The following is a 20,478-nucleotide window of genomic DNA, read 5'->3' as shown; positions in this document are numbered from 1 at the left end:
CGGGTGTGGAAAGAATGTCGAAACTGGCATCAGCGTTTGCGACCACATCCTGTAGGCAGTGACAGCAGCGCCAAGCAGGTCATGTTCACGCGTGACAAGTACTGCGCGGAGTGCATACAGGTAAGCCGTTTAAGAGGCAGAAGCTGAATTACAAAACCTCTCTCTCTCCTCCCGCCTGGCTTCAGAAACACTGGTGTGGCCGATAAAGTGGCCCTCGTCTCGGGTCTATTTTTCAACAACTCCACTGTTTCTCACTCATACAATGAGGTAACTTAAAGGCCACACACCCAACGTGGCTCCACTCGAACATTTTCAGAGTGCTTGCTACAGACCACAGGAAATGCCAGGCCCTGATTATACTCATGGTAACACATCTCTTCTCATGGTAGTCTCTTTTCCAAAAGGTGACCTCTAAGACCCAGGTTTCTCCATTACTGGATGACGGACTGCTCTCTGTACCACTGACACTCTTCTTAGCCATCCTGAGACTAGGCTTAGCCGGAAATTCTGATTGCCAGCCGAACTAGGAGATGGACTAGAAAGAAACAACAGTGTTGAGACTGCTAATAATTTGAGCTTAAGAGGAAAACAAAGGTAATAATTAACAATAATAAGGCCCTTTATCCAGGTTTTGCTCTATGGAATCTCTGAACTATTAGCAAAATACAAAACTGGCAACTGATTAAATGGGTAAGAGGAGTAGATCAAAACAATTCTGAAATTCTGTGTAGCAAGCAGCTGGAAATGAGGAAAACAGAGACTGCGCCGTTAAATATCCACAACTCTTGGAGGAATAAGCCACCCAAACCACTTTCTGGCTCTGACTCCATTTGCAACTCTTTAGCTAAAAGACAGACTTAATCCTCTGTCCATGCTGTATCTCCAGGACAGTCAGACTGTGGACATTACAGGTACCGAGCATCCAAAGTTCTGACGAGTCACAGTGCACATGGAACATGGGATGGGAGAAGTTAATCCAAAAAAAATGTTGACCATGCTGGTAATTTTTCACGTCTATCATGAAGCCTCGGGTCCCTTGGAATGATCTAAACCACGCCCAAACTGTGTTCCCGTCAGTCAGAAAACAGAGCGTGCATACTTCCAGTGGAGAGGGAGCTGCCTTGTTTTTGGCAGTGCTTCTGCTACTGTTTATATTTGAACATCCTAATAACACAGCTCATGGTTACACCCAGCCTTCCCAGCCACTGCCTGTATTTACTTCCTCTGCAAATGTCTCAGGAGATGTAGCTGGAGTTACAAGGCTGAAGAAAAGGAAGCAGAAACCCCACCATCCGGACAGGGGAGCCAACACTTGAGACAGAAGTCTTTTTAGGGAATCAGACTAACTGAGCAGATAGGCCTTTGGCCGTCTTTTGCCTCCTAATGTCTTTGGTTTGAAGCGGAATGGAAGTGTCTTTGAGCAAGCAAACTTGTTAAAGAATGAGTATTTCCTGGAAGATGACACTGGGCCTACAGACAAACTGCTCCTGCCCTAATGAGGCCAGGTGGCCTGCCTGAACATCACGGGTGGGAGGGGGTGGTCATCCTCCGTACAAATTGTCAACTCAGTGTTGACAAAACATGGCTGCAAATGTTTTCACCATTCATCTGCTACTCTGACTTACTAGTTACAAAGTATGCTGCCAGTAAATCATCAGTAACAAGAAGAATCACGTTGTTACTAGCAGGCAATATTTTTGCAAGTACCCAAAGTAATAAAGCTAGTGAAACGGAAATGGCCCCTGGATTAAAGTCAGTAGCTGATCTAGGACTCTGACTTCTTTGTCTTCGGCATGCTACTTTTGCAGCAAGTCCCTGACACTTGGTGTGATGTCCTCCTGTGTTAAGAACAGCCTCTTAATGTGATCATGAGTTAGCTACTGAACTGTGTTAAGACAAAGGCTCCTCTCACCAACCTGTGTAGGCTTTAGAGGGACTTCCCTGGTAGTCCACTGGTTAAGAGTCCACCTTCCAATGGAAGGGACTCGGGTTCGATCCCTCGTCAGGGAACTAAGATTCCCACATCCCGAGGGGCAACTAAGGCACCACAACTACTGAGCCAAGCTGCAGCAAACCACAGAGCCCACGCGCCATAGCTGGAGAATCCCGCACGAGCAAATGAAGAGCACTCTTCCTGCAATGAAGGCCCCGTGTGACCCCCAAACAAAACACACAAAACTAGGCTTCTGAAAGATGCTGGGGAAAATGGGCCTGTTGATACCAAAGGGTGTCTGCCAATGATTCAAATTCTTCCTTATCCCATTCTGTGCACATGATTCATAGTTACTAACCATTTACCTACCATAGGAAGCCAGAAGTCACACAGGCACGGGGGGGATACTGTGAGGAGTGACACGTATGTATGTGTGTACTGGGACGGCGGAGCCAAGAACACTCTTCACCTACTTTATTATCAGAAAAAATAATTCAAGGAGGTAAGACTTCAGCATCTATTGGGTTTGATGATGGGAAGCAACGGCTGATGTGAGGATAAAGACTGGTGTACCCAGCCTTGGGAAAAATCCCAAGGGAAGGCTCTGATGCAGAAGAGCTTCCATGAACGTCACTGAACAGAACTGCCAGAGGGAACGGGTCAGAATGCAGAGTAAGTCTCAGAAAGGAGGGGTACATAACAGAGGACAGGATTTTCAAGTTAATTCACAGGGAATTGTCTGGATGCCAGTGGGAAGGAATGGAGCTGTCAATGTTATGATACCAGAAGGACAGGGTCACGGTCCAAACTTTGTGGTGACCGTCACAACTCATCTCTCTGTTCTTTACCCCAACAATCCCAGCACACTAAGCACAGCTCACATACCATTACGCGTTATGAACCCATACTTATAAATCTTAACAGATTAACTCATTCAACTAACAAAACGTATTGAGCATTTAACATGAATTAGGGACACTGTTTTGAGGCTTAGACATAGTGAATAGATTAAAAAAATTACAAACTCCTCGGTATATTAAAAAAAAAAAATCTTCCACCAAAAAGGGGAGTCAGAACATAGCACACGGTCACTTGGGAACTCAAGCAGCTCACACACCTAACGTAACACACCTTTAAAAACACTGATTTAAAAAAGCAAATTCAAAATGGCAGCTAAGTGAGGAGGCCACTGCTGAATGAATTAAAAAAAAAAAAGTTGTGGGGGAAAGGCTGTTAACAATGACGGATTCATATCTGAATTCAAAGTGCTGTAAAAGGAATCCCACACTGGGAAAGAAGTGAATGAGATCAGCTTTTCACACTGAAAAAGTCTCAGCAGTTAAAACTTTAAAAGATACATACAGATACAGATACACACATTCACGAAATAAAAGTGTTGGCCAACTCAAAGAAGACGTCTAGGGGACTAAGAAAGAACATGAGCTTTGAAAAGAATCACGTCTGGGGCTACATCCTATTACCTAGGATGAGCTGTGAGAAAAGTATTGATTATCCGAAAACGCTTTTCCCCATAAGATGAAACAGATACTAGGGATGTAAACGTTAAGTGCCTGTCCACTGGAGGCCACAAAGCCATTCCATCACGCTGGGCCTACCATAATGGCAGCCTGCGTGACTCCCACATGCCAGAAGGATCTTTTGAAAACATAAGCTGAGAAGTAACATACCCAAGCAAAGCAAACCCCTCCCGATGGAGGTCAAGGCCTGGCTCTTCCAGGCCCAGCCTGCTCAGCTTTCTCCCATCATCTCGGCCTCCCCCATCCTTCCCTGCCCCAGGGCCTCTGCCAATCCTTTCTAGAACGCCTTCGCTAGGTGCAGTGCTGGCATCTTCTAGTTCTCTGGACACCAGTTTTTTTAAATGTCAGAACCTCAGAATGATCTCCTACCTGAAATGTCTTCCCATCATGTGCACTTACAGTACACACTGGTTATTTCTATCAAGTCACTTACAGTAACGTGTACTTCTTGTTTCTATTGCCTGTCTTTAAGCAATACAGAAACTTTGAAGACCTATGTGCCCCTTGGACGGAGCACCATGCTTGACACTGAACAAATCATTAATACCGTTTTCATGTAGGTCTCTCAGTGACGTGACCTTCTCTGTCTTCAAAGCAAAGAATCAGCACCAAAGCTGCCCAGCTCATCTCAAACTGGAAATAGCCTATTTTCAGGACTTTTTGTGCTTCCTTATTTGTAATAAATGCCTGTTTTCTGAGAAGTGAAGTTTCTTCTACTGAAATTCTTTGGTTATGTAAAGGTGGTATGGTATAAAAAAAGAAAAGAAAAAAGAATACAAATACAGGCACATCCAAAACAAAAAAGAGCAAGAGAGAAAAAATTATGTCCTTTATGAGCTGTGGCCTTGTGCGGGGTAAAAAAAAACAAAACATCACATCACTCAAGTCTTTCACGGTCCTCAGCCAGGCACAGGAGACACCTCAAACTCTTCCTAAGAAAAGGAGTCTGGGGTGGGCGTGCAGGGACCACTGCTGCCTGACCAATCCTCTCAAAGGAAGTAACGTATATAAAAGCGTTCTGTTAAAACTGTAGAACAGCATCTGTGAAGGCAGCAAGCCTGTGCTGAGTTAGCTCCACTACTAAGGGCTGTCATGCCCCAGGAGAGTGGAGAGAATTATGTATTTCAGCACGGCTTTCAATGCACCACATTCCTGTGATCCTAAGACTGAGACTTTCTATCCTCCCTCCCCTCCTTCCCTTTCCTCCCCAGACAGGGAACATCATAAAGCATGCAAAGAGCTCAGTCATGTCTGACTCTCTGTGACCCCATGGACTGTAGCCTGCCAGGCTCCTCTGTCCATGGGTTTCTCCAGGCAAAAACACTGGAGTGGGTTGCCATTTCCTCCTCCAGAGGATCTTCCCGACACAGGGACTGAACACTCGTCTTTTACATCTCCTGCTCTGGCAGGCAGGTTCTTTACCACTAGCGCCACCTGGGAAGCCCAATATCATAAAGAGTCGAGCACATAAAAATCCTAACAACTAGACTCTTCTAAACAAAGGAGTACAAAAACAAACAAAAAAAAAATCACTGTGATTTCATAGCGGAGCTCACGTTTCAGAGACACTAACATGAATAGTTAAGATCTTGGATCAAGTTCAAAATGCCAAGTTGCCCACTGCTCTGAGCCTCGGCCTGGCAAGTCAGAGCACCAGCTGATGGAGGTTATGGCGGACAGAGAGCAGCTCCCCACGATCGCAACCCCTCCACTGAGCCCCTCATCTGTGTCCCAAAGGGTGGTCTTAGTTCACTGGCATCCATGTCTAGCTTTCCGAGCCATGCTTGGCCTCAATGGATCAGTGGAGAAAAGGAGCGAGTCTCAAGTAATAAACTGAACTGATCAATCAATGCGAGAGCACCCCTAACTCCCAGACCAGGACAACACATCCATTCCTCCTGAGCCTGCGGTCCCCTGGCTCCACACCCTCATCAGCTCAGGTACTGAGGTTCTCTGGCAACTCGGAAGCACTTGGTTGGCTTCCAGTTTCCCCTGTCTTTGCCAGAAAATGGCTAAACTTCCAAAAAGTGCTCCCTGAATCGTCCAACATTCTCAGACTCCCACCTTATGGCTGGAGTTCTTACTAATTTTAGACTCAAGGATGCCTTCTGTGAGCAATTAGCCACCCAGGGGCCCCACCCCCATCCTGCCGAGACAGCCAGCATCACTAACGGGAGAAAACAAACACAGCAATTAGCAGTCAGAGGCGAGACCTGTAAAGCAGTGAAACCGAGCCAGAATGCCCACTGTGCCACTTCGATAAACAGACTGAGCGGAGATCTTTCCAAAGGAAATAAATGCTATCTTCCCCCCAAGAGTTGTGAGAGAACAAAAAAGAGCAGAAAGAGCAAGGGAAAAAAAAAAAAAACTCAGGCAAAAGACAGACTAGGAGACAGAGGCAGAAGGGGAGAGACTGATAGATAATGACACCTCTACAGACGGGGCCCCGGGGTGGGGACGATGGGGACCGAGGGACACAGACCTCTCTGGAAAAGAGCAACTGATGGTGAAGTTCTCCACCTGTGATTTACAAGAGTAGGAGGTTCTCTTGAGCAGAAGAATCCACTTTAAAGCAAGTAAAATGACGCTGAAACCTAAGTGACTCGATGATTCTGAAGTCCCCACTGTTTCTGGTCAGATATTCTGCCAGGAACCTTAAAATCACCAACCCAACTCCACAGTCACCACTGTGTGCACACACACACACAGCCTCTCAGCTCTTCTCCCAGTACAGGCTGGCCAGGGCCCCGGCTACCGGATTCAGAGGCAGGAGGAGGCTGCGGCGAGGCCCTTACCTTCAGCAGCACCACGTCCACGGTCCTGTCCACCTTGGAGATGTCACACAGGCTGTAGCGCCTCTTGTGCCGCTCATACATTTTGTCCAAACACAGAACAGAGGACACGAGACACAGGGGCAGGACCCACTGTAACCTGGGGGGATCAGGGTGCTCCCGCAAGCCCCCAGGTCTGAACCTCTCGCGTGGAGCCGGAGGGGGTTTCTGCCGTCCAGACTCCTCTATGAAGAAAACCTCAAGGGGGTCAAACCACGCAGGAACCCAACTCCCTCACCGGCTGGAGAGCTTCCTGGCAGTGCCTGAGCCCCGGGGCGACGCACGCACAACTCACAGTGTCCACAGCAATCGCCCCTGGATGCTATACTTTAGTCAGATCTCGACGGAGAGAGAAGCACAGACCGTTTCCATCACGGGTGATAACTCCAGGAAAAAAATGAAGGCTTAACGGGCTACGCATGCCGGCTGACGCACGTGGCGGGGAACAGCCCAGAGCAGGCAAGAAAAAATCCAGTATGTGCCTTGTCGGGAAAAAGACAAGCAGAGAAGAAGGGAAGACAGCTCTACTTCGCAGGGATGGCAGGACAAAATTTTCTCATGAAAACCTCTTCTTGCTTAAAAAAACAAAAGCAAGGAAAAGCAGTATTTCCTTCACAGGAAAAAAAAAAAGCAAGCGAACTGAAATTCTGAGATTCTGTCCAGAGAAAGAGTCTCCAGTCAGCTTCTTGATCGCCAGGCAGTAGGGCTTGGTTCTGATTTCAGCTGAAAAGTCTAAATGACAGCGGAGTGAAAGCAGGAAGGGAAAAAAAAAAGCCCACTCCTCCTCCCGTGCTCCCTCCCTTCTGGGGCGCGGGCCCCTCTTCCCTCCCTCCCTCAGGAACGTCACAACTGGCCCTTTCGGCTCAGCACCAGCAGCCGCCGAGGCTTGAAAACCTAAAGGCAGTGCTGGGAACATGATTCATCCCCAGACGAAGAGGAGAAAAACAAGGCTTCCTTTTCCAGCCGGCTTCCTCCTCCTCCTCCTCCTCCTCCTCCTCCTCTCATGCTGCTTCCTATGAAACAGGCTCTGAAGGGCACCCCCAGACGCGCCCCGCGCTGAGGTCGGGGCAGCATCCTGCGCACCGCAGGCGAGCACAACACGCTTCTCTGTCCCACGAAGTCAGGGAAGTGGCCACGACCCCGGGTGCGCGCTGCAGCGCCCTGCCAGCCGCAAACCAGTGATTTAACGTGAGAAAAATGCTAGCCTGAGACTTCAGGGACATGTCTCCAGGATCCACAAGGGCTTACGGAAGTGGCCAGCAAGGCTTAGAGATCAAGAGGTCAGTTAGGTTTTTCTTTTTTTTTTTTTTGCAGAGAGGAAGGGAGTGATGGGGTGGGTGAGCAGGAGGGGTGCTTGAAGTCCAGTGGAGAGGAGAGAAGGAGAAGGGACCGGTGTGCAGGCACACTCAGCCGCACTGGCTAGGCCAAGGGGAGCCCCTTGAGCGCCTTCTCCCCCTTTCGAGACCGGCCTGCGGGGGCCCCATCACTCCACACGCCCGCCCTCTGGCCCCACCCTAGCCACGATCATCAGAGGTGGACCTGCTCCAGAACTCGTCTTCTCACTGTTGTCAGAAACGATCTGGGAGGGAAAGGAGGAGAGAGACCTGGGGAGGACACAGGCGGGGGCGGGGGGTGGGGGGGTGGGGCAGCGGAGATGGAAAAACTGAAAGGATATTCTCCTTCTAGGAGAGTAAGGCTGCTGACGTTTCCCTCAAGGGGCCACAGGCGGAGTCCTTGGCTTGGCCCTGCCAGTGAGGGTGAGGGGGCTCCAACGCCACAAGCAAAAGGAGAAGAGATTTAATACCGAAATTTCCATCAGTATCACCAACAGAGCTGATCTGATGGGGAGGCTTTCCAGGAACAATAAAAGAAGCAGAGATGGGCTGGTGAGTCACCATGTCCTCTGGCCAGGCTGTCAAGTGGCTGACCAGCTCAGAGGAGAGCGAGGCAGTGAACCCCACTAGGACGCACCTCCCTGCTCCCCCGGACATGAGGCAGCTGTGGCTCAACCAGCTCAAAGCCTGCAGCCCGTCCGTCCCAGTCTCATCCACGGGGTGGGGCGGACGGGCCCTCCCCTTCCCCATACGCCCATAGCGAGCATCGTGCTGTGACGCTACCAACGTGGACAGTGAACCAGATGTTGCTTTTCATGAGAGTGACAATGGAAAACAGACGACCGGAGAGAGAGCAGAAAGCTGTAAATAAAATTCTAACTCAGGCTTGCCCAAAGGGTGGGAACCCGGCCGGTGGCTTACGACGACTTTGAAAACTATGTGGCCTAGGAATACGAATGGAAAGATCCTTTAGGTTTTGGTGCAGGGAAAAATGGATGGTTTATTATCTCTTCTGTACAAACTTTCACGAAGCTGTCACTCAGAACTCTCCCTCCTCCCCACAGAAAGACAGAGCCGCCTCCCCTCTGTCCTCAGCATGGTTTATTCCCCAGTGCCGCTCCCTTCTGTTTTAATTAGAATCAAATGTTTCCTGCTTCCAAGGTTCCCAGGCTTCTCCCTAGGGATCATAGATGCTTTAATCACCATACAGCCTCTCCATTCCCAGTCTTGTCTAACTACTGACTTCAGGGCAGATAATCTACACTGATCGAAGAGATCCTCTGCCTTTTGTGTTACCTGCATGTACACTGCCTTGCAACAAAGGCAAACAAAAGAAACAAACAACAAAATCTCTCCCCTCAAAAAATTTAAAAGAAATATGTTTCACAGTAACACAACTGTCTGAAATGGCCCAGGTTACGGTTTTGAGACAGTTTTTTTTTTAAAATTTCTGCTGAGATGCTGGCTTTGCGCTGCAGGCTGGAAATTAAGACTTCCTAGCTATTCGGTACACATAAACATGTTAAGAGGATTTGGAACTGTAATTGCATGTTCTGTTCCTTCTTGGAGAACAAAACCTCTGGGTAGGGAACACATGCCCTGGGTGGGGAACACGAATCTGCTTTGCTGTCCCTCTGGATCTGTTCGATACTCGCCACAGAAGACAGAGTCTGCGGTCCTGCGCTTTCGCTGTTGATCTGACAATTCCAAGTTTTTATCAAAAACATCTGGAACTGCCGAGCAGTTATTCTGTTAGGATTTTGAAACTCAGAAACCAATCGTTTTATTTCCAAACCAAAGCTGAGACCTATGAAGCTTCGTTTTGAGGATATGTCTTTTTTCCTTTAATTTTGGGAACTTAAAGAGTAAAATACGTTTATTATTTACAACTTCTTTTCACAATAGCAATTATTCACAAGATTACTTATATCTCCCTCCATCCCACACTCCAGCCATAACAAGGAGGCCTCAGTTCAGTTCAGTTGCTCAGTCGTGGGGACTCTGTGTGACCTCACGGACTGCAGCAGGCCAGGCTTCCCTGTCCACCACCAACTTCCGGAGCTTACTCAAACAAGGAGGCCTACATTCTTCAGTAGAAGCAACCAGTGCTAAAAGTCTGTTCATACCACAGGCCTGATGTATCTTATTAAAGATTCCAGAAAACAAAGTATAAAAATATTTTTATGAAATTTACTTTAACTAGAGCGTTTCTGTTCATGAGTTAAATTTTCCCTCGATATTTAATTTCAAGATCTAACACCTTATCCAAATTATTTAAGCATTCTTATGAGTCAGCGCTATTTGGCTTGCTTTTCAGTGATGGCAGAACCCTACCTGAAGCCCCATAGCAAAGTTTCTGAAATAGGACACCATCTAGTGGGTATACTGAAGACCCAAACAGAACACAAAGGCCAGTAAGCATCGTGGTTGGTGGGTGGGGTGTCTGCTGCTGCTGCTGAAACATTTGCTCTGTAACCTCAAAGTTCGAGCCTACAGCAAGCAGTAGCCTGTCACTGGCTCGAAGAGACCCCAATGATCAATTTCGTCTCTGCAAGGAGCAAAAGGTGGAAATCAAAAGTTCTTCCCACTCCTGGGTCTGTCACATCTCACTGCGCACCCTGGGATAATCAGACTGACTCTTGGACCTAGGTTTCCAGAACTGGGGAGTGAGAAGGGCTGGACACTAGGTCATATCTGAAGTTGCCTCTTGATCTGCTATGGTCAGCCCGAGACTAACAAATCTTTATCACCTGCCATATAACTCACAGGATGTGGGTGCAGCGGAGAAAGAAAAAGGAATTGAGAAGTTCTCTCAAAACCTGCTGTAGAAAACAGTGTATTCTCGCATAATTATATTTCTCACCTCCACTTTTCACATGAAATGAAAAGGAAGGAAACGACAAGCACAGTCGTCAATTTTCACGAATCCATGACTTCATTAACTTAAACATAGTCATCAAGAGCTACAGACTTGTTGGTGGCAAAATTTACTAAAATACAGATAAAACATTGATACTGCTTTTTTCTTATGAACAGCCTCCACTTGAGCAACTCCAGACTGCTCACACTAAGTCTGCTTCCTATAAGATACCTGAGTATTTCAGAGACGATGAGAAGTATTTATAGCACCTGCACTGCGCCCACAGAGGACTTCCTTTTCCATTTCAGCTTGGGTGTTTGATCAGGCGCTGCTGATCCAGGAGAGCGAGGCAGAGGCCCCCTCCCCTGCACCTCTTCCACGCCCTGCTCTGGAGGTTGCAGGAAGGTTAAAAGAAGAAAAGGGGAATAGGAAGACCTGCAGGGCGGCGACCAGCCAGCCAGCAATTCCACCGGGCAGTCCCTCTGCTATAATCCTTTCTCACCTTTCCCAAGAAGAAACTTGAACACAAGTTAGCTGATGGCGGCAGCAAGAAGCAGTTAAGATGGAAGAGAGCACGACAGAGTTTTGAAAACGTCCCTTCACCAACCTGTGAGCCTCACAGGAAAACAGGTCTCATGGAACAAGCACACAAATGTTAAATTTTACTAAAACTACCAGCAGCTTGATGATAGAAAAGGAAAGAGGAGGGGAGAAAGGCAGACAGCCAGACCAGATTTCGTCTGGCGAAGTGGTGATAGGACAATTTAACCTCTAGGGCAGGTCTTCTGGAGGCAAGACTTATTAATAACTTACTGAGTGCTTCCTGCATGCCACGTGCACCCACATGTACCATTTCGCTCACTCTTCATAAAAAGCTAAAGGGGGAAATGTCACTGTCACTTCACAGATGCAGAAAAGTACCACCGAGTTTAAGTCGGGTGCATCAGGCCAAGTGGGCTTCCCTGGTGCCTCAGCAGTAAAGAATCCATCTGCCAACGCAGGAGAGGCAGGTTTGATCCCTGAGTCAGGAAGATCCTCTGGAGAAGGAAATGGCAACCCACTCCAGTACTCTTGCCTGAAGCATCAACCTCACGGACAGAGGAGCCTGGTAAACTAAAGTCCATAGGGTCGCAAAGAGTTGGACACGACTTAGCAACTAAACAACAAAGAGGTCACACAACTAATGAGTCTGCATTAAATTCAATTCGAGAAATCTTTCTCTCCACATGCATCTTATTTTGTCTTGAGTAATCCTCTAAACTGAAGGAAAGAACTCTCAGGGAGAAAACGCTAAGTCAAAGTTTCAGGAAACAAAACTAGAACTCACTTCTCGTATCACTGGCATTCTTTTTTTCAATCATTGGCTTTCTCACATCTGATTTTACAGAAACAAAAAAGGACAGAAAAAGACTTTTTTCAATAAAAATGACAAATGGTTCCTAATTTTAGAAAGTACCAGTAGAAAAAGTGTGTTATTACACTAAATGGACTCAACTTATTTGCCATCATTTTAATACTTGATGTTTAATTTTTTAAAATAGCTTCTCGATATGTTCATGTTACAAAAATCAGAATGCACACATCTAACAAAGAGATGAAGAGTTTTACTGACAACTGGTCTCCAGGTCTCCAGGTCTCCTTCAGAATGAGCGGCTGTACTGTTCTCAGTTTTCCTCTCGGGAACAAACATGAAATGAAGTGAAGTGAAGTCACTCAGTCGTGTCCGACTCTTTGCGACCCCGTGGACTGTAGCCCACCAGGCTCCTCCGTCCATGGGATTCTCCAGGCAAGAATACTGGAGTCGATTGCCATTTCCTTCTCCAGGGGATCTTCCCAACCCAGGGATTGAATGCAGGTCTCCCGCATAACAGGCAGACCCTTTAACCTCTGAGCCACCAGGGAACAAACATAAGTTACTTCTTAAGGCAGCTTTTAAATGAGTATCTGAAGATACTCGTCATGGCTCACCACCCTCCTCAAAGCTTCTCCTCTGGCTTGTGGTTCCCACAACTGTTCCCATGCCACAGGGTACCCAACGGAGGGCCCTTCAGTTACTGGGTGTCCTTCGCGTGATGCGAACACCAAGACAGAAGCCCCCTGGTGCCAAGTACCCTGGGACGACCAAGATCAACAGACACACCACACTGCTAGACGGATGTAAGCTTGTGCTGAAGCAAGTCACTTCCCACACCTTTTCGATGGACATATCAAAACAGGTCTCTTTCATACTATAATCATGCGATTTTACTGTAAACCCCACTTTATACATTTTCCTCTTAAAAGTGTACTAGGTATTTTGTAAACATTTAATTTTTTAGAATTTTCAAAGTGTCCCAAAGAATGCAGCTTTAAAATACATTAGTATTTTAAAAACCTAGACTGCTACGGATGCCAAAAATGCCAAGTTTAGTATCAATAACCATTTAACAGGCAACAAATTCTACATGGAAGAAACTGTTGGGATTGCTACAACATCTCACGAGTCACTGTCCTGAATCTTCAACGAGCTTTTTGACATTAGCTCAATCGTGAGACAAATATTCACTGAACACCTATGTTTGGCACTGAGAATATAACAGAGAACCAGACGGACATTAAATGGTAAGAACAATGTGTGTGAAAAATGCCTGAATAGAGGACTCCCAGGCTACCACGAGCTCACCGGCCTTCAGATGGAACATCGGCGTCTGGCGCGTGGGAGAGTGGCTGGGATGGGCACACTGACGACGGAAATCAACAGACAGATGCGACACTGAGGAGCCAGAGAGCAAGAGTGGTAAACAGAGCCCAACGCTGGGAAAAAGTCAGGTCACGGGAGAGCTGGGCTTTGCTCTGTGGATGCTCCGTGGACCCTGGCTGGGGAGAGCAAGCTCGGGGGCCATAGTGGAGCGAGGAAGGCTGAACTGCAATTTCTTTTGAATTTCTACCATTTCACAGGGGAAATTTTAAGCTCTGTCATATACTCCACCTCCTCTGGTTATCTCTGGTTATGAAGATATCTTACTCTTCAGACATAGTGCCTTAGTGAATCCTTAAAGAATGGCTGCTACAGGATGGCTAATCTGGGAATAAACACTTCCGTGCGTAAAAACCTTTCTGAGAAGGAAACAAGCATCAGCAGAGAAAATGGACCACTGACACGAGGTGAGTTCTATGCCCACTATGTCGGTTCTGCCCGAGAGACTGTGTCAGAGACCGGAGGAGAACCCTTGCGTGCACGCACTGGGTCTTGATCAGGAACATGGACAAAAGCTACTGCTTGAGGAGAGAGCAGGGTGGACAGTGTTTGGCAAGGAAATGGAAACAGAAGGGAACGGCCAACAGCTGAGAAACTCCCTTTCCATATGATCATCCATGAAAATAAGAATGACCTCATTTCATAAAACAGAGGCAAGGAGGTCAGGGAAACAGCTCTGACAACCGCAGACCCTGGTTTCCCAAGGGATGATGTCATCACCAGCGCGTCACGGCCGACTAGCCGCCGACCAGCCAACATCGGCCAAGATTATTTACCTGTTTGACAGTACTTAAATATCGGCTGAAGTTACAGGGCTCTGTGAGGTGTCACGAGAGATGTCCAGATGGATGAGACACTTTCGGGACCTTAAGGAAACAAACCAGGGACCAGGGCATGAAATGTACATATGAGAAAACTTGGGTAGTACAAATGAAACTCAGATTTCAGCAAGGAGTACAGAGCTCTGGCTGAGCTGCCCAGGCAGAAAAGTTTCATGAAGGTGGTGGTTTAACATGAAGGGACAGAAAGCCAGAAAAAGGGAGGGAGGAGGCAGGCAACCCCGATGCAGACAGAGATCGAAGGCACAAGTGCTGATGTGCGGCAGGCAGGACCGAGGCATCGGGACTCAAGACGGTGCTGTGACACCGGTCTGGACAAGTGTTCACAGCCTAGATTCCCGAAGCAGGCAGTGCCCGGCTAAAGAGTCAAGGTGCTACTCAGGGGCAGCAGGGAGCCGCCAAAGATGCCACAGCCTGGGAGCGGCACATCCGAGCTGTGACTCAGAAACTCTGTGCGAGTCTGCAGCCTCATCAAGGCTCCTGCTTGAGAGGATACCGCGCCATGATCCTCATCCAGCCTTGCTTGCTGTCGGTCCTCAAGGCGAGTAAACGGTTGGTCTCTAGAAGTTCCACAACTAGGATGTGAGGGTTCTTCCTACTTCAGTGACCCTGGTTCTTAGGACAACTGTGGTTTCTGTAATTGCCTACCTGGTCTCTCCGCCTGCCTACATTTCTATCAAGAGTCACGCTCTCTGCCAACTCTGACTCTCCTTATAACTCTGTGCTGTGAACCATGGTGTCCTCAGACCGCTGCACCGCCGTTACGAGTTCCATCCTCTGTTCTTCCTTGTGGCTGCACGCTGCTCTCTAGGTAGAATGCATCTCTCCCAGTCTCTCCAAAACTGGTCCTAGACATCCGAGAGCTAGGCTGTCTCTCATCCACAATCATAATACCTAGGACTTTTCAAAAGGCTGACCAGATTTAGTTAGTAAACGAGAGAAGAAGTCTTGGTCAGTGTTATACACAAAAGGTGAGCCATCTGGAAGAGTTTTTACACTTAAAGGACAGACGTCCTGGCCAGACATTAAAACTGGTGCTCAAAATAATCATACCTTTAGGAAAAATTTGAATCCCACATAAAATGAAAATGTGTCACTTTAGGAAATCACTTGACTTGTTCTTATTTTTCACTTCACAGAATGAAGAACAGCTCCAGCAAAGTCAGTCAGACGAGCCAAAAAGTGACTCAGCTTCCCATGGACAATGTCCCTTGGCCCTCCCAGGCAAACCCACAGTACAGTCATGCCTTCCAAAAAATGAAGAAGTATAACTTGCTTTTTATATCAACTGTCTTGCTTTTTATATCAACTGTCTTAAAGACAAAACAAAGGGAAAAGAGAAAAACCCTCCAAGAAGAAAACCTACTTTTTAACACTACTGACGGGAGATAAAAATAATAAAAAGACATACAGTAAAAAAAGAATACACGTAAGTATTTTGTATATTCATGCCTGTGGCATGAATACTATGGAAATACTAGTTGCTACGATAGTTTATTTTTATTATCATTGCATCTTTGCCTTCTTTTTTTAAGGAGGTGTCTAAGGCAGCTTACAATTGATGCCTTCAAATGGTGGTGCTGGAGAAGACTCTGGAGAGACCCCTGGGCAAGAAGATCAAATCAGTCGATTCTAAGGGAAATCAACCCTGAGTATTCACTGGAAGGACTGATGCTGAAGCTGAAGCTCCAATACTTTGGCCACCTGATGCAAAGAAGAGTCAACTCATTGGAAAAGACCTTGATGCTGGCCAAGATTGAGGGCAGGAGGAGAAGGCAGAGACAGAGGACGAGATGGCTGGATGGCATCACCAACTCAATGGACTCGAGTTTGAGTGAACTGCAGAAGACAGTGAAGGAGAGCGGAGTCTGATGTGCTGCAGTTCAGGGGATCACAAAGGGTCAGACATGACTTACCAAGTGAACAACAGTAACAACAGAGGGTGCGAATAGGAAAAAAGCATGCAACTGAACATCCCACTCAAGTTAGAGCTGAAAGAACACAACGCTTCTGCTTTGACTCAGATCACTGTGTTCAGTTCCCTCTGAAAATATTGTGTATCATGAGACAGCAAACCAGAGGGAAAAGTCAGGCTTTCATTCCTCTGCTAAGTGGAGAAGGTGGGGAGCTGCCACAGCTAAGACTAAAGGAACGTCTCAGTATCTGAACCTGAAAGCCGAGCGCTTTTAGGGAGAAGCGGTTCTGTAAACTTTAAGGTCAAGACAGGACTGGGAACCCAGATTTAAGAGTTAGCCTTGGGGAAAAAAAGAAAAAAGCCTCTTCACATGAGGGTAAGGGAAAGAAGAAAAAGACAGATATTTATAGATGTTTTTTCCTGGCCAATCCCCAAGTGCCCAATTTGGACTGAACTGAAAATGTCCCTGAACAGTCCCTGTCCAGACAGCCAAAATACCAGTGACCGCTGGGACAGAGAGCACGCGGCTCTCGGAGGAGACTGGGAGGAAAGCTGAGGACCACGCCAGCCTCGAGAGCCTCTCCCCTCACCTGACCCCGGAAGACTCGCCCCCTGTGCTCAGGTGAGATGCGACACCTGCCTGCCTCTGAGTCCATGCTCCTTCCCTTGCACTCCTCCCCACGGAAGCAACACCGGTCAGAAGACGCCTTCGAGTGCTGCCACAGCCCAATGCCTCCACTGAACCCCTCAGTCAAAAAACTAGCCTGTCCTTCCTCTGACCCTATCAGAACTATGCTAGCCCTCCTACCACACTTGAGTCACCCACACACTGATTATCACTGCTTTCTGGGAATCTGCAGTACAAGTTTCTTGGACCAAGACATCTGTTTACCTGGGCTTTCCTATAGGTTTGTTGAGCATCCAACAAACAGTTCCTATGTGAATGAAACAGTATCTACCTGTCTGAAGAGGAACTTTCAGGGAAGGTCACGCATTCTCAGGAGCCAATCAAACTGGGGCAGGCAATCTAGATTCAGAAGCTCCTTTAGTCATAAATTTACATAATTCATGGATTTCTGATACAGAAACATGATCTTGTATCAAAGCGATGTCTGCTCTGCTCAACACAAACAGATGGTGTTAGTTAAACCTCATCAATAAACGGGACACGTCAGAAATTAATCAGTAAGTAAAAAAACAGAATCCTCTGCCTACCCTGAATTTTTTTTAAAACAACTGCAGTTTGGGTGGCTTCTGTAAGATCATCCCTGCTTGAGATTTATCTAACTAAATACATATTAATTAAGGGTTATTATTTCATTTGTTCATAATTTTCACCTGATATCCCACTGTGTATTTTATACATACTTATATAAACATAATATATGTACACAACAGTCAATTCAGGACCAAGCTTCATGGAAGCATTGTGATACTTTCTCCAAAGATATGCATGTGTGTGTGCAGGTGTGCACACGCGTGTGTGTGTGTGTGTGTTTGGGCATGTAAATTTACGCCTCAGAATACCGCACGTCACTGACTGGCCGTGCACTGTGTCAAGAGTAGCACATCTAGCCAACCAGGGAGCCCGTGGAGACAGTGTAAGTAACAGGTAAGAACATGAAGTGCTATTAGGGTAACCTTGTGAGCTCCCAGCTCTCAGCAGGAAGGACACAGAAGGCCTGGCTCAGTCTGTCCCTGCAGTCTGCACATGTAAGAGTATTATTAACCCTTCTCTTTTGCCTCCCCTGCGAGGATGTTATGACAATAAGCACTGTGTCCATGCTCATTTGCTCAATCCTGTCCAACTCTTTTGTGACCCCATGGACTATAGCCCTCCAGACTCCTCTGTCCGTGGGACTTCCCAGGCAGGAATACTGGAGTGGGTTGCCATTTCCTTCTCCAGGGGATCCTCCCTACACAGGGACTTAATCTGTGTCTCCTGTCTCCTGCATCTCCTGCACTGGCAGGTGGATTCTTGTCCCATTGAGCCACTTGGGAAGCAACAGTAAGCATTAGTATTCTGAGGAGCACAATTTGTTCAACGTGGCTTGCTGTTACTATTTTTCTTTCATACAAGTAGACTTTCCCTGGGTCTGAATTCTAATGGCTCTATGCCATTCTTACACTGATAAACCTAAGAAAACCCTTGATCTGTTCTGTGTTACTACAGAGGTCACTCTCAATTCTACATAGAGGTTCAATCCCAAATACTTGTGTTAATGGGTTATCAATGTGAAATTTCCTATTCTCCACATAATTTTTAGCTGCAACTCCTGGCATCCCAATTAAATCAGCCTTTTCAAGCTGTACTAGCAAAATGTAAAAGCATCAAATATATTTGCTATAGAAATAGGAAATCAAGAAAAAATTAAGGAAAAGAAAGAAAGAAAGAAACAGGAAATCAAATTTCAAAAGAAAGGGAATTACTTAAGGTTCTAACAGTGCCCTAAGGAGAGATGTTGGTAAGTGAAGTATAATCTTCAGTCCAGTGAAGTCATACTTACAAAAAAACTGTCAATTAACTGGAAAATATGCCTTGTCAAACTACTTCCTGTGTTCTTTCTTTCAAGACACCCACCAGGCATCGTACATGATAATCGCCCATCGTGTGTGGGATGCTGTGGCAGGTCCCTAACACGGCTAAGGGAGCATCCCTGGCAGGAGGGGCGGTACTGCCAGGCTTCTTGGTTCCTAGCAGCTCCACCAAGAGCCAAGAGGAGGCTACACAAGAGGTCTGTGGTGCAGGATGACACAGCCCTTCCAAGAAGCATCTCAAAGAATCAAAGACTAAGTACCCAGGGAGGTTTCCAGGATGCATTTCACTCAAAATACCCGGTAGATAGAGAGGAGGCTGGCGTGGCTGGCAGCTGGCCTGTGGAACAGCAGAGCTGACGGGACTGTCCAAGTAATCCGAGGAGCCAGACTGTGAAGCCCTTGCCACACCACTAAGTTCAGCAAGCATCTCTAACATGACGCAGAGCAGTGGGTCTCAATGTGTGGTCTGCAAAACCTTCAAGGGCCTGGAGACCTCTTCAGGGCATCCGTGGGGTCAAAACTGTTTTCATAGTCACCCTAAGATGTCATTTGCCCTTTTGCTGTATTGACATTTGCACTGACAGGCCTCAGCACAAACTAAGGCAGAGGTACCAAAGTGGATCAGCACTTTGTACTTCTTCACAGTACAAAAAACAGAAAGAAACAACACTTTCACACAGAACATCCTTGAGGAAGCTGTAAACATTACTCAATTCAAGCTTTAGGTACACATCTTTCTAAGGCTACGTGACAAACAGGAAGTTGACATAAAATCCTTTTGTTATGGAGGTATGATTGTTGTCTTAAGGAAAATCACTTGTGCAATTTTTTAAGTTGTGAGAAACTATTAAAATCTCCCTTCCTTTTCATACACTGTATTTGTGAAAGGCTGGGTTTTTCCCTTTTGCAATGGCTTAAATGTGTAAGAGATGTGAGAATCTGTTTTCTACTGAGCCAGAAGTCTGAGTAAAACAATGTCACCTCTTCTAATTTTGTTTTGGAAAAGTTGCTTTTTGATGAAAATATACTCTTTATGTTAACAAGTCATAAGTTTACTACTGTTGAAAAGTGAAGTAGTGGAAGTGTTACTCACTCAGTCATGTCCAACTCTTTGCTACCCAAAGGACTGTAGCCAGGCTCCCCTGTCCATGGGATTTTCCAGGCAAGAATACTGGAGTGGGTTCCCATGCCCTTCTCCAGGGGATCTTCCTGACGCGGGATCAAGCCCGAGTCTCCTACTTTGCAGGCACGTTCTCTACCATTTGAGCCACCAGGGAAGCTCCGATGTTACCGTGAATGAATATTTTAATGTTATCAGTTTTAATTTCTATCATAGTAGATATTTATAGATATAACTCATATAAACAAAATTTCCTTGGAGTTCTCAATTATTTCTTGAACTATTAACGAACCTTGAGACCAAAAAGTTCAAGAACAGCTGAGTTGTAAGGCAGGAAGAGATGAGTGCTAAGGAAACCCAGGAGCCCAGGTGAGAGAAGATGAGGGCACGAACATTCAAACCGGAAGCTTGAAGGGACAAGGTAAATTTGACCAAAACTTTTAGTCTGGGCTAAGAAGAAGGAATCTGGGATGAAAGCTTTCTAGCTTGAAGTCTCTTCAGTGGTGTTGGGTAAGTTGGACAGTCACATGTAAATCAATAAAGTTAGAACACACCCTCACCCCTCACACCAAACACAAAAATAAACTCAAAATGGCTTAAAGACTTGAAGACTTAAAGATATGACTCTTATGGGCCCTCATCAAATTCACAAGCTTTTGAACAGTAAAGGAAACCATAAACAAACAAAAGGACAGTTTGTGCAATGGGACAAAGGCTTCGTTTCCAAAATAGGCAAACAGCTCCTACCACTCAACAAGAACAGAAAGTAAACCAACCAACCAAAACACGACCTAAAGAGACTTTTCTCCAAAGAAGACATACAGATGGCCAAA

The 20,478-nt window shown here is 46.4% G+C and overlaps 1 protein-coding gene across 13 annotated transcripts in view; it reads right to left on the bottom strand.

Moving 5' to 3' along the window:
• Window positions 1-20,478, bottom strand: part of AKAP13 (A-kinase anchoring protein 13) — a 320,574-nt gene that overhangs the window by 104,056 nt on the left and 196,040 nt on the right. Inside the window, exon 1 of one of the 13 annotated variants that reach the window (XM_070289359.1) lies at window positions 6,267-7,403. The exons of the other annotated variants lie outside the window; for them this stretch is intronic. Within the exon in view, the coding sequence (XP_070145460.1) occupies window positions 6,267-6,347 (81 nt within the window). The 5' untranslated portion in view covers window positions 6,348-7,403. Of the gene's footprint in view, window positions 1-6,266; window positions 7,404-20,478 lie in introns of those variants that run through there. 13 annotated transcript variants of the gene reach the window in all.

Source organism: Ovis canadensis, chromosome 18 (assembly GCF_042477335.2).
Source record: "Ovis canadensis isolate MfBH-ARS-UI-01 breed Bighorn chromosome 18, ARS-UI_OviCan_v2, whole genome shotgun sequence".
Classification (NCBI taxonomy): Eukaryota; Metazoa; Chordata; class Mammalia; order Artiodactyla; family Bovidae; genus Ovis; species Ovis canadensis.
This window is presented reverse-complemented; position numbering and strand designations above follow the sequence as displayed.